At 35.7% G+C, this 15,065-nt stretch overlaps 1 protein-coding gene across 4 annotated transcripts in view; it reads right to left on the bottom strand.

The window, feature by feature from the left end:
• Positions 1-15,065, bottom strand: part of ATAD2B (ATPase family AAA domain containing 2B) — a 150,412-nt gene that overhangs the window by 96,221 nt on the left and 39,126 nt on the right. For all 4 annotated transcript variants that reach the window (XM_004418290.2, XM_014782123.2, XM_004418291.2 and 1 more), the window contains 2 exons: positions 1,947-2,045; positions 279-390 (listed from right to left, as the gene is read on the bottom strand). In XM_004418290.2, the coding sequence (XP_004418347.1) occupies positions 279-390; positions 1,947-2,045 (211 nt within the window). The remainder of the gene's footprint in view (positions 1-278; positions 391-1,946; positions 2,046-15,065) is intronic.

Below are 15,065 nucleotides of genomic sequence, written 5' to 3'. Positions count from 1 at the left end.
ATAGCTTGTTATGGTTAACAGGGCCTTGCCACATTTGTCAGCTTCATTTCCTACCCATTTTTCATTATATATTCCAGTAACACTGAAATGGAAAAAAAGGAAAAACCTGAGTAAGCATCACATGTGACCAGAGTGCCAGGTTCCAAGATACATACGTCAAAACACTAATAATGGTCATATCTGGATTTTCCACTTTTATTGTGTGTTGCTTTAGAAACCAGGAATAATCTTTAAAAAAAAAAAAAAGCTACTTCTAGAAAAACATTTACAAAACTTACTGATTTATCAATGTTCATTGGATCAACGTCAGCCAAGCTGGCACCAACTTTGACACGTTCTCGGAGAATACCACTAGCTAAATCTTCTGCTCTTAAGTTCATAGGTAAACATCTGAAATTCATAAAAACTCAAGTATATAGCATTAAAAGTTACACATTTTTAATGTCAAAATAAGTTTAAATCTTTGACATATTTTCATCTTTCTCCTTTTTCTCATAACCCAGAAAATAACATCAAAGGATTTCCTATTTTTAAACTACTTTTCCTAAATTCTTTTCAACAGACCAAAAATAAATTTATTCACTAAAGTAAACAAGATCATTAATCTATTTGTCCAAAGAGCCTGATCTATTCCAACTTAGAAAACATAACATACCTGATATTCCATATTTTACAAGTATAAAATAAAAATAGATCCACTAAATGTACTATAATACATGGCATTAAATGAACTCAGCTTTATTATAATATTTAAATTTATCCTCAGATATTACATGGGTATGTCTACTCAGTTTACATGATTGAAGAAATTTATTTCCCTTTTTTGCAAAGGAAACCACTTTTAGATCACATTTCGAGAACTAAGCTATATCTTTTGTGTAACTACCTTAAAACAGATCTTTAGCTACTCAAAATCCTGTACTACATTATTTAATGTTATTACCCCTTAGAAAATATAACCTATTTTCCCTTTTAACCTTGGGTAAACATCAGAAGATGACATAAACAGCCTCAAAAAACTGTAGCTTCTAAAATGAATGTACTTTCACTGACATTTCTGAATCCTAACTTACCCTAAAAATATATTTCCAAAGCAGGTATCAGAATAGTTCAGATTAAATAGGCATTAAATTCTTTCATTAAACTTAGATTTTTTCTTACATTTTCTTTCCATCATCCACATGAGGAATTATTTTCAGCATACAATCTACACCAATTCAAACTTACTTCCAAGACCTGCTAACTGAAAACTTGGTATTTCTACAATAGATATATAATGCCAAATTATAGAAATGCTTTGCTAAATGTAAATTTTCTAAATACAAATTATCTTTAGTATTATAAATATAAGCTAGAAAATTAACTTAAATTTTAAGGAATAAATTATAATTTGACACTTTAATTACTTACTAGACAAAATACTGATTCTATCCCCCAGCAAAACCTCTTGAGGTTTTAATGAGCCATATAACACTCAGAGTCATTTACCCTAGTTAGGCAAAGACCACCAGAGGCACTCATCCAACCAAAAAAAAAAAATGAAAGGCTCCTGATATAATTCTATTAGAAACCAATTCTTGGCCTGAGTGCTGTAATTATTTTAAGCATCTAAAATCAGCCTCTGTAAATAGCTTTGGATAAAGGAGAGGTGTAGAGGAAAAGACTGCCATAGACGTTGGTCTCTTCCCTTTGCTGTTCTTCCTTTACCTTCTCACACACTATTTTATTGAGTACTTACAAGGTATGTAATTTATGGGAAGTTTCACAAGGTTGGATTTCTACTCTAAGAATTACTAAATAAAAACTAAGTCAGTGCATTACTCTAGTCTAAAATATATGTTGAATATCAGTGTTATTGGCAAAATGCTAGTACAGATAAGAATCGTATTCAAAAAACTGTTCTTCCTTGTTTCTACCATGGAAATAACAAGAAAAAGTTTACTAACCTATTTCTTGCTCTTGCCATGCTCTTTGATTTCCTTCTTTCAAAGCGTTCTTCATCAGAAGAAGTTGTGTCACTACTATGAATGGCATGCTTCTTTCTCCTATTCAAAGAGAGTGAAATCTTTAAAATCATTACAGCATCAAATGGCTTCTAAAAACACACTGCAAGCATTGTGTCTAAAATTAGTTTAGTAGAAAATACATACATTCATTCCTTCATTGAGCAAATATTTAAGATCCTTGCACTCATGCAGTTTACATCTAATGAAGTATAAACATGGTAAGTTCTATAGAGAAAAAGAAAAAAAGGAGGAGGATAGGAAGCCTACAATTTTTTAAACACAGTAGTTCGAGAAGGCAGTCAAGTAACAAATTTAATTTGCATCCAAATTGATTTATAAATAATATTAGAATCTTATTAAAAAGAAAGCTTGTCTTTTTCTCTGTCTTCTTCCTTTTCCCAAATAATCAGAAACAGTCCCAACGCTAAAGAAAATAATACACTGGTTTACGGGAGACAAGGACTTTTACTTCCTAGTTAAACTTATGCCCTCTTTGAACTTCTTATAAATGCATAAAGTATTTTTTAAGGAAAAAAAAGAGAAATAGTTTATAATCAGAACTACTATGGAATGATTAAACAAGGTATCAAGCTACGTTCATCCTCAAGGAGAAATAATGCTTAATGAATGCTACAATATTAATATAATTAACGACATCTCTAAGATACCTAAAAAATATGGTCATCATACAAGCTGGATCATTGTAAATTAATTTACTTCAAACTCAAATTGGCCTTCAAGGATATTCCACAGCCTCTGCATCCCTACCCTATTCCAATTCCAACTAACCCCAACAGCAAACTCAGATTTTCCCCAACTCTCATTAAGATCCTTAACCCATCTAATATTCCTTCTGATTAATATAAATCCTCTCATTTCATCCTGCATCAGTTTTTAACGCCTGTCAACACTTCCAGGAAGAATGTTGCAATAATTACCTACTCAATCTTTGTCACTTTGATGTTTATCCTCTCCCCTACTTCTCTTCATCAGGAAAATGCCCATTTCCAAGTTTCTTTCTTACTCTGTGTTTGTGTGTATTTTGTGGCCCAACATATAGAAATGTAATATATTTGCCAATAGTAGCACAAATGAGGTTCGTGGAAGCAAAGGTATATTGCGCTAAGGAAATGACTCCAGATGGTAACTCAAATGTACAAAAACAAACGAAGAGGACCAAAAATGATAAATAAAAAGGTTAATATAACAAGAGCTATAAACATATACTTGCTTGCCTTTCTTCTTCTCTTAGTTTTTTTAAAATACATAAAATTATATAAATAATTCTAATAATGTATTTCTAGGTTTGTAAAATTTACAGATGTAATATGTTTAACAATAATATCACTAAAAGCAGAATGGGGTATGCAATTTCCCAGAACAGTCCTTTAAACAGATGGAGTCACACCATATACTCAAAATAGATACTCAAAAAATTAACTCAGAATGGATCAAAGATGTAAACATAGAGCTAAAAATATAAAACTCATAGAAAGAAACATAGGAGTAAGTCTTCATGACCTCAGATTTGGCAATGGATTCTTAGGACATCAAAAGCATAAGCAACAAAAGAAAAAATAGATAAATTGAACTTCATCAAAATTAATATCTTTTGTGCTTCAATGACACCATCAAGAAAGTGACAAGATGGGGCCAGCCCGGTGGCACAGCGGTGAAATGCATGCACTCCGCTTCGGCGGCCCGAAGGTTCACAGGTTCAGATCCTGGGCACACACCAATGCACCACTTGTCAAGCCGTGCTGTCCCATGTAAACTAGAGGAATATGGGCACTGATATTAGCCCACGGCCCATCTTCCTCAGCAAAAAAGAGGAGGATTGGCATCGGATGTTGGGTCAGGGCTGATCTTCCTCACAAAAAAAATAAACATAAATAAAAATAAAAAAAAGAAAGTGACAACTCACAAAATAGGATAAAATATTTGCAAATCATGCATCTGATAAGAAATTTGAATCTAGAATATACAAAGAGCTCTTACAAGTCAATGATAAAAAGACAAATAACCCAATTTTAAAATAGGCACAGGACATGAAGAGGCATTTCTCAGAGACAGAAACATGGCCAATAAGCACATGAAAAGACGCTCAATATCACTGGTCATCAGGGAAATGCTGATAATCAAAACCATGAGATTCACTTTACACCCAAAGGATGGCTAGAATCAAAAAGTCAGAGAATAATAAATGTTGGGGAGGATGTGAGAAACTGGAACCCTCATACACTGCTGGTGGGAATGTAAAATGGTGTAGCTACTTTGGAAAAACAGTCAGGCAGTTCCTAAATGATTAAGCACAGAGTTAGCACATGACCCAGTAATTCCACCCCTAGGTATACACTCAAGAGAAATGAAAACATACCTACATTAAACTTGTACACGAATTTTTATAGCATCATTATTCATCAAAACCAAAAGCTGGAAACAACCCAAACGTCCATCAACTGACGAGCAGATAAACAAAATGTGGTATATCCCTACAATGGAACATTATTTGACCATAAAAAGGAGTGAAGTACTGATACATGCTTCAACATGTATGATCCTAGAAAACATTATGCAAACTGAAAGAAGCCAGTCACAAAAGACAGCGTATTAAATGATCTCATTTTTATGAAATGCCCAGAATAAGCAAACCTATGAAGAAAGAAAGCAGATTAGTGGTTGCTTAGGACTTAGAGGATAAGGGAAGTGATAGGGAGGTTAGAATTAAAGAGCCAGGTTTCTTTCTAAGGAGATGAATATGATTTAAGATTGCCTGAAGCAATGGTTCCACGTATCTGTGAACATACAAAAAACCAATGAACTGTATGGTATGTGTATTATATACTAATAAAGCGGTTTAAAAAAAAGGTAGGTAAGACATCAGTGATGATGTTTGAGCCCTTTGTGGCTAGAGCATAGCTTTTACTGGATAAGAAACTGCCCTTTGGATATATAACTATTTGCAAGCTAATTACATCTTTTATTTCATTATGTTTATTCACAACAAATGTTTACCAAAAATATCCTGAAAGACACTCAAGATGATATGAAACAAAAATACAATGCTATGATAAGAAACAGCCAGAGAACAAGAAAGCTATTCAAAATAAAAAACATTTGCCTAAATAAAACTGCAAGAATGGAAGATAAAAAGAATGAAATCTCTCAAAAAAAAGGGAGAGCAAAAAAGACAAAGAGTAATGAAAAATGAGAGAAAAGGTAAGTGCCACAGAGGACCATCGGGTAGTTCAACGTTGGAGTAACAGCAGTTACTGAAATAAATGAGAAAAAAATGAAGAGAAGAAACCTAGCAAAAAAATAATACAAGAAAATTTCCAAGGGCTGAAAAAAAGAAAAGAAAAAAACCCAAACCAAAACGGCCTAACAAGAGGCTCAAAAAAATGAGTGGAGGGCCGGCCCCGTGGCTTAGTGTAAGTGCGCACACTCTGCTGCTGGCAGCCCGGGTTCGGATCCCAGGCGCGTGCCGACGCACCGTTTCTCCGGCCATGCTGAGGCCGCGTCCCACATACAGCAACTAGAAGGATGTGCAGCTATGACATACAACTATCTACTGGGGCTTTGGGGGAAAAAATAAATAAATAAAATTTAAAAAAAAAATGAGTGGAAAAAAATATATACATCTACATATTTATGTGCATCTACAAAGAAATAAGAAATTAACCAAGACTGACTTCTTATCAGTAACAACATACCACAGAAGACAGTGAAGCAAGAACTTTAAAGGTTTAAAGGAAACTATTTGGATTTAGAATTCTTAACTCACAAAACTGTTGGTCAACAAGAAAATAAAAGACATTTTCAAAGATGCAAAATTTACCTTCCACACATTCTTTCTTAGTAAATTACTTGAGATTCTATTCTTGCAAAAATGAAACAGTAAAGCAAAAAAAAGAAAGACCTGGGATCCAGCAAACAGTGGATCCAACCCATGAAAGCAATGTTAACTCACTTTGCAGCAGGCTTAGAAAACCATCCCTCCAAAGTGAAACAGGAAGATGACACTAGAAGAGAAGTCATCTGACAAAAAGAATATAAACGTTTGGGGCCAGCCCGGTGGCGTAGTGGTTAAGTTCGCGTGCTCCACTTCGGCGGCCCAGTGTTCACAGGTTTGGATCCTGGGCGCAGACCTACACACCACTCATCAAGCCATGCTGTGGTGGCATCCCACATACGAAATAGAGGAAGACTGGCACAGATGTTAGCTCAGAGCCAATCTTCCTCACTCAAAAAAAAAAAAAAGAAAAAGAAAAAGAAAAAAAGAATATCAATATTTTAGTATGATCAGAAGCTTGGAAAAACTTGAGACTACTTAATTGTTAAAAAAAGGAAAACTCTTGAAATCACCACCATTATTAACACTATCAGTAGATAATTCCATTGGGTCCTTTTTCTTCCTTTACATGAATCACTACAAGAAGCCACACATACATTCCTGTCAGGCTATGCAGAAGGGAATACAATCTCCCCCATTCCTAACTCTTTGAACTCTATGTTCCTCTTCACTGCTCTCTTTTCTTCCAAGCATTTGTCACAATCTGACATACTACGTATTTTATATATCCATTAGTTTATCTCCCTCTATTAGAATGTAAGCTCCAGGAGAGCAGGGATTTTTATATTTTTAACTTCTGAATGTCCTAGGTTTTGAATGATATTTAGGGCATACAGAAGGTATGCAACATATATTTGTTGACTGAATGAATAAATTTAATTCCAAGAGCACTTCCCGTTCAGTGGCCAGAGGTAGTGATAAAAGATCCATAGAGGAAGAAATTTAACCCTAGGACTCTACTTAGCTCTATGGTGAAAAACACTGCCATTATTCTAGAACTGTAAAAACTATTCATCAGTTTTCAACTTTTAGAATTAACCTAGAAATAAATCAAATAAGACTTAATAACTGTCACAGAACAAAATATATATATGTTATCAGTCTTGGCAATATAAAAAGGTGGAAGGAGCAGAGTGGAGGGAAGTGGATGTTAACATCCTAATCTTAAAAGTGAGGAGTCAAAAGATACTGTCTACAGCTGATGAAACAAAAATGGATATTCAAGTATAATGATCAAATTGCAAATGACCAAAGAAGAACTGAGATTAGTGCTATAATTATATGAGGGTGAGGAGGAAATCAGAAGACAATGTTTAAAGCTAATAAATCAAGAAACAGAATGTCATTTATATATAGGGAAGTAGCTATGAAAATAACCAAAAATAGAAATGTTAAAAGTGGGCCGGCTCCGTGGCTTAGCGGTTAAGTGCACGCGCTCTGATGCTGGCGGCCCGGGTTCGGATCCCGGGCACGCCCCAAGGCACCACTTCTCCGTCCAACGCGAGGCTGAGTCCCACGTACAGCAACTAGAAGGCTGTGAACCTATGACATACAACTATCTACTGGGGCTTTGGGGGGGAAAAATGAATAAATAAAATCTTTAAAAAAAAAAAAAGAAATGTTAAAAGTGATTGCTAACTGATAGTAGGAGTAGAGGTGAGGAAAGGTGGGCTAGGGGAATATTACTTTTATCATACCTATTCTATTTGCTATTTTAACCATGTGTATGTATTACTTTAATTAATAAGAAAAATTAAGTATGAAAAAGGTCCCTCAGAAGCTAAGATTAAATACTGAAGTAAAAATGGCCCAAAAGCTGGTGGAGATGCAACATCCTTAATCAAAACAAAAATTCTATAAGCCCTAATGGCAAGATTATTAACAACCATGCACCTTCAAAGATATAATGCCATTACCACAAATCTTTACAGACTAAACGGCAGTATAGTAAAACCACATGAGTTTTGGGGGGGAAAATACCCTAAGTTCAATTTCCAGCCCACTCACTTAATAGCTGTGAGATCTTGGGCAAGTTACTTAATCTTTCTAAACCTCAATTTTAAGCTGTAAACTAATAATAAAGGCATCTCTCACAATGGCACTGTAAAGAATAAATGGATTCATTATGTTAAAGCTTTGATACTAAGGCTGGAGCACAGTAGGTAATTAAAAAATAAAAATTCCCTCTATCCTGGGTTACTCACTTATAAAAATACCTCAAAAGGTTTCCACACAGCAAGACTGAAATAGAAAAACTGAAATCAAGCACAAGAGATGAGTACTTCAGTATGAACTTAAAACTTTATTTGAACACAGCCATGCTCACTCATTTATGCATTGTCTATGGATGCTTTATACCTACAGCAATGGAGGTGAGTAATTACAAAAGAGATTGTATGGCCCACAAGCCTAAAATATCCAGCCATTTAGGAAAAACATTGCTGACCTTGCTCTAGGAAAATCCAACTCATTTAATGATGAGTAATAAAAAAGCAAAGGGAAAAGAAAGACTGGCACAGTGTTGCAACAACACTACTCTAAGAGAAAGATATTTTCTTCTTTTTAAAGTGAGGAGCAAAGGTTAGAAACAGTTGAAAAACACTCTTCAGAACAATGATGCCACAAAGGAGATGAAAACTGTAAAGAAAAAGTTCACCATGAACTTTTAAAATGTAATCAAACAACAATCAAGTTTTCCATGATGAAAAACTACAGAGGAAAAATGTAAGAACTCAAGGAAGACATGGTGAGAAAACAGGAGGAGACAAAATTTAAGGTACTGAAACTCCAAAACACGTAGGGAAAAAACTCAAAAAAGAAATTAAGATAAACAATAAAAACATTAGGCATAGAAAAACTGGAAAATATCTAAAGGGACCTAGAGCATAGAAATGAAAACAGCCAACAAAAGGAAACAAAAAATTTTTTAAAGGTAACAGAGAAAACAACAGATATAAGAGACAAAGAAAATTCAACATGGGAATAACTGGAATCCCCACATAAGAAATCCAGAATAATAAAAAAGAGCAAACATTTAAATATAACTCAAGAAAACTGTACTGAAATAAAAGATATGATTACTCATTTGAAAGGATACAACGTGTAACAGGGTAAAGTGACTCAGATGGTCAACTCCAAGATATACGCTACTAATTAAGTTATTGGTCTATAAGATAAAGAAAGAAACTTTGGGTAACCCAAAGACCCCTTTTTGGGTAACCCAAAAAGACCAAGAGACTCATAAAGGAAAACAAAAATTACCCTCAGATTTCAACATAGCATTCAGTGCCATAACACAGTGGAGAAATAGCTGCAAGATACTCAAGAAAAGTCTATATAAGCCAAAATATTTACACCCAGCCAAACTGTCCTTCAGGTATGAAGAGCACAGATAAACAGTTTAGAACATGCAAGAATTCAAGGAATATTGAAAACATGAAGCATGCAAGAATTCAAGGAATATTGAAAACTGCTACAGGGAAAACTTCAGCTCATGAAGATATATAGGGAAAATGGAGCTACAAGGATAGGTTGTAAGCATACCTATCCTTGTAAGATATATTTACCTATTGTTCTAAAACTGAAGCAACGAAATAAGGTGACAGTAGAATGTACATGGCACTGTACAAAGAACAAAACAAAAATGGGAGGCAAGGACAATGATGTGAAATAAGGTTAAGTAAGCTAACAACTTCAATTTTAACAGAAGAGGGTCAAAGATTATCATTTATAACTTACAAATAAAACTTTTTTAAAATATTTATTTAAAAGGACAATAGTAAACACTAAAAAGAAAGAGTAAAACTGAAAATCTGTAGTAGAAAACAGAGGGGAATAGACAGAAAAGAATACTCAGGGTAAGATCATGCTCAGAGAAGAAACTAATAAGTACTAACAAAAAAAGCAAGGTCATTATAAAAACTTATAGGTATAAAGTAAAAACCACTATAAAATGCATGCCTTCCTTAAAAAAAAAAAAAGCCACAAAAACTAGGTATAAAAATAAATAAAAAACAAACGCAATGAAAAAGAACCACATAGGGAAATACTTTTTGAATTTATTATCAAAAACCTTCCCATATGGCAAGATTCACCAAACCTAATGGATGAAAAGAGAAACAGATATCTGCATAGTCTCAAAATGTCCCCCCAAGATACTTCCCCAGTGCTGAATTCTATCAAACCTTTAAGCAAGAAATAACACCAATCTTACACAAACTCTTTCAGAAAGCAGAAGAGGGAAATACCTCCCAACTGTCTTTATGAGATGAGCATAACTTGAACACCAAAACCTGACAAAGACATTACAAAAAAAATTACAAACCAATATCCCTCATGAACATAGACACCAAAAAATAACTCAAGAAAACATTAACAAATTATATCCAGCAGACAATAAAAATGATATACATCATGACCTAAAAGAGTTTATCCAGGGAGGGCCAGCCCTATGGCATAGCAGTTAAGTGCGTGCGCTCCGCTGCTGGCGGCCCAGGTTTGGATCCTGGGCACTCACCGATGCAGCGTTTGTCAGACCATGCTGTCGCAGCATCCCATATAAAGTGGAGGAAGATGGGCACGGATGTTAGCCCAGGGCCAGTCTTCCTCAGCAAAAAAAAAAAAAAAAAAGAGGAGGATTGGCATGGATGTTAGCTCAGGGCTATCTTCCTCACACACACACAAAAAAGAGTTTATCCAGGGAATGCAATCAGTGCAATTCACCACATTAACAATAAAAGAGAAGTATTATGACCAATTTAATTGAGGAACAAAAATCATTTACCAAAATTCAACATCCTTTTATGATAAAAACTCTCAATAAACTATAGAGGGAAACTTATTCAATTAGTAAATGGCATCTTTAAAAAAAAAAATCTTGAGGGCCGCCCCGTGGCTTGGCGGTTAAGTGCGCGCGCTGTGCTGCCGGCGGCCCGGGTTTGGATCCCGGGTGCGCACCAATGCACCGCTCCTCTGGCCATGCTGAGGCCGCGTCCCACATACGGCAACTAGAAGGATGTGCAGCTATGACAGACAACTATCTGCTGGGGCTTTGGGGGAAAAATAAATAAATAAAATCTTTAAAAAAAAAAAATCTTGAGCTAATACTCCACTTACTGGAGAAATCATGAACCTTTTCCCCCAAACATCAGGTACAACACAAAGATATTCACTCTCACAACTTCTGTTCACCACTGTACCAGGGATCCTGGCCATTACAATACAGAAAGAAAAAAATAAATAAAACTCATACAGATCAAAACTGTCACTATTTGCAGATGATATTTTTTATGTAGAAAATACTCAGGAATCTACAAAACAACTAATAGAATAACAGAATTTGGCAAGGTCACAGGAAACAATGTTAATATACAAAACAATTGGAAAAAAAGTTTTTAAAAACAATTCCATAGAAGCAGAAAACATAAAATACCTAGGAATAAAATTTTTTAAAGACATGAAAAACCTCTACACTGTAAACTACAAATCACTGCTGAGAGAAATTTCAAAAGACTTAAATACATGAAATGATATCCATGTTCATAGATTGGCAGACTAAATACTACTATCATATCAATTCTCCCCACACTGACTTATAGCTTCAACACAATCCCAAACAAAACCCCAGCAGGCTTTTATTGTAGAAACTAATAAGGTGATTATAAAATTTAATGAAAATGCAAAGGACCTAGAACACCCAAAGTAATCTTAAAAAAGAAGACTAAATCTGGAAGACTTGCAGCACCTGACTTCAAGACGTACAGTAATCAAGAGAGTGTGGTAATACTCGATCAGTAGAACAGGATCCATAACTAGACCTACACATATATATGAAATAGATTTTTGAAAGAAGTACCAAGTCAACTCAATAAGGAAAGAGTCTTTTCAAAATATGATGCTTTAAACTTGATATTCATGCACAAAAAAATAACCACAACTTTTACCTCACATAGTACACAAAAAGCTAAAACTATAAAACTTCTAGTAAAATACATGGGATAAAAATCTTTGTGACCTTGTGGTGGACAAAAGATTCAAAAAGCACAAACTATAAAAGAAAAAATGGATATTCTGACCTTCATAAAAATTTGAAACAACCAGTAAGTAAATGGATAGTAAGTAGATACTGGCAGTCAGGTTTTCAATATCTGAAAGTTAGAGATAAACAAGACAGGACAGTTAGCATGAACCCTGTGATACTAGATTAGAGTAGCAGACATCAGTATGAACTCATGTTTAGCTTAATATAGATACAGATGAGTATAGAAACAATTATAAATGTACACATGGGTTAGTGTATACATACATATATTACCTAGCTATCTGCTGAGAGGGCCTAGAAGTAAAGATGCCCCAGTAGCAATAAACATATGCAGTGTCTAGATACCAGTTTCAAAATATCAATCTCCAATAAAAGCAACCAAAGGCCCTTAGAGGGATAGCTTATCCTAGAGCTGGGGCATGAAATATACAAAATGAGCCTGAAGCATGCTGTAAGGACAGAAAGTAAAGAAGCACTCAAAAAACAAAAGGATGGAGGCATGTAAAAGGGACACAAGAGACAACGTGAAAAAGTTTACAATGACCAAAGCAAGAACAATTGGAGCAACAAAATAACACCATATTGCAACCCAAAGTATAAAATACTGATATAAATGACTAAACAAAATTTTCTAATGGGGGGGAGGCAATTTCCTTACAAAAGAATTTCAAGTAATATATGTAGATACTCCCCACTCCAGGAGATGGAGTTTAATTCCCAAACCACTACCCTCCCTTGGAGGTGTGCTACACTTAGTGGCTTGTTTATAAAGAGTAGACTATGGGGGTTTACAAAGAGTAGACTATGGGGGCCAGCCCCATGGCTTAGCGGTTAAGTGCGTGCGCTCCGCTACTAGCGGCCCAGGTTCGGATCCCAGGCGCGCACCGACGCACCGCCGGTCCGGCCATGCTCAGGCGGCGTCCCACATACAGCAACTAGAAGGATGTGCAACTATGACATACAACTATCTACTGACGCTTTGGGGCGGGGGGGGGGGATTGGCAATAGATGTTAGCTCAGGGCTGGTCTTCCTCAGCAAAAAGAGGAGGATTAGCATGGATGTTAGCTCAGGGCTGATATTCCTCATAAAAAAAAAAAAAAAAAAAAAGATGCGGTGTAGTGGTTAAGTTTGTGCTTAACAGCGGTCCGGGGTTCACGGGTTTGGATCCCAGGCATGGACTTACACACCACTTATCAAACCATGCTGCGGCAGGTGTCTCACATACATAGTAGAGGAAGATGGGCACAGATGTTAGCCAAGGGCCAATGTTCCTCAGAAAAAAGAAGAGGATTGGCAACCGATGTTAGCTCAGGGCTAATCTTCCTCACCAAAAAAAAAAAAAAAAAAAAAGATGAGCAAAAAAATTTAAACAGAAACTGCACAAAGGAGATATGGGATGGCCAACAAGCAAATAAAACAATGCTTAACATGATTAAAGGCATCAGAAACAAGCAAATTAAAACTGCAATGAGACACTACTATATATTCATCAGAATGACTAAAATTAAAAAGACTGACCACACCAAGTATTGATAAGGATGTGAAGCAAACAGAACTCAAATACCCTGCTAGTGAAAATGCAAACTGGTTACAACAATTTTGAACACTGTTTTGCAGTTTCTTAAAAAGTTAAATTTATCAGGGCCAGCCTCATGGCTTAGCGGTTAAGTGCGCACACTCCGCTACCGGCGGTCCGGCTTCAGATCCCAGGTGCGCACCGACGCACCGCTTCTCCAGCCACACTGAGGCCACGTCCCACATACAGCAACTAGAAGGATGTGCAACTATGACATACAACTATCTACTGGGGCTTTGAGGGGGAAAAAAAAAGGAGGAGGATTGGCAATAGATGTTAGCTCAGAGCCGGTCTTCCTCAGCAAAAAGAGGAGGATTAGCATGGATGTTAGCTCAGGGCTGATCTTCCTCACAAAAAAAAAAAAAAAAAAGTTAAATTTATCACCGGGTCTGGCCTGGTGGCATAGTGGTTAAGTTTGCACATTCTGCTTTGGTGGCCCAGGGTTCACCGGTTCAAATCCTTGGTGCAGGCCTACTCACTGCTCATCAAGCCACGCTGAGGTGGCGTCCCACATAGAAGAGCTACAACTCTACAACTACGATACACAACTATGTACTGGGGCCTTGAGGAGAAAAAAGAAAAAAGGGGGGGGGGTTGGCAACAGATGTTAGCGTAGGGCCAATCTTCTTCTTCAAAAAAAAAGTTAAATATCACCTATCAAAAGACCTACACATTCCACTCATAGGCATTTACCCAAGAGAATCAAAATACACACCTATACAAAGATAAAAAGATTTATACACGAATGCTCAAAGCTGCTTTATTCACAACGGTAGAAAATAGGAAACAACCCAAATTTCCATCAAGAGGTGACAAATTTGGTATATCCATATGAGAGAATACTCTTCACCAATAAAAAGGAACAATCTACTGATACACATAACGTGGAAGAATCTCAAAAACCATTATACTGAGTGAAGGAAGCAGATATAGAAGAGTACATACTGCATGATTCTCTTCAAATAAAATTCTAGAAAATGCAAACTAATCTAAACAAAAAGAAGAACAGTTGTTGCCCAGGGCCAGGGGCTTCGAGGGACAGAATGAAAAGGGGCACAAGGAAACTTTTGAGGGTAATGGAAATGTTCTATACCTTGACTGTGGCAGTAATATCACAACAGCATACATCTGTCAAAACCTACCTAACTGAACACTTGAAATGGATACATTTTACTTTATATAAATTATGCTTCAATGAAGTTGATTTAAAAAGCACAAGAGGAGCCTAATGAGACATGCCTACTGGTAATGTGATATTCTGGATAGAATCCTGGAACAGAAAAAGGACATTAGGTAAAAACTAAGGAAATCTGAATAAAGTATGGACTTTAGTACATAATAATGTATCAATGTTAGTTCATTAAGTATAATGAATGCATCATATTAATGTTAGATGTTAAAGATGGGGAGACTGGGTATGGGCTATATGGAAACTCTCTGTACTAGCTTCACAATCTTTCTGTGAATTTAAAACTAATCTAAAATAAAAACTTCATGTTTAAAACACAGCACATGTACACTTAAGATTTGTACATTTCTTTGCATGTAAATTTTACCTCAAAAGGTAAAAACCTAAACAAATTTACTTT

The sequence above is a fragment of the Ceratotherium simum genome, chromosome 11 (genome assembly GCF_057802395.1).
Source record: "Ceratotherium simum simum isolate JZ-2026a chromosome 11, ASM5780239v1, whole genome shotgun sequence".
Classification (NCBI taxonomy): domain Eukaryota; kingdom Metazoa; phylum Chordata; class Mammalia; order Perissodactyla; family Rhinocerotidae; genus Ceratotherium; species Ceratotherium simum.
Note: the sequence above shows the minus strand (reverse complement) of the source record. Positions and strands in the feature narration are given on the sequence as shown.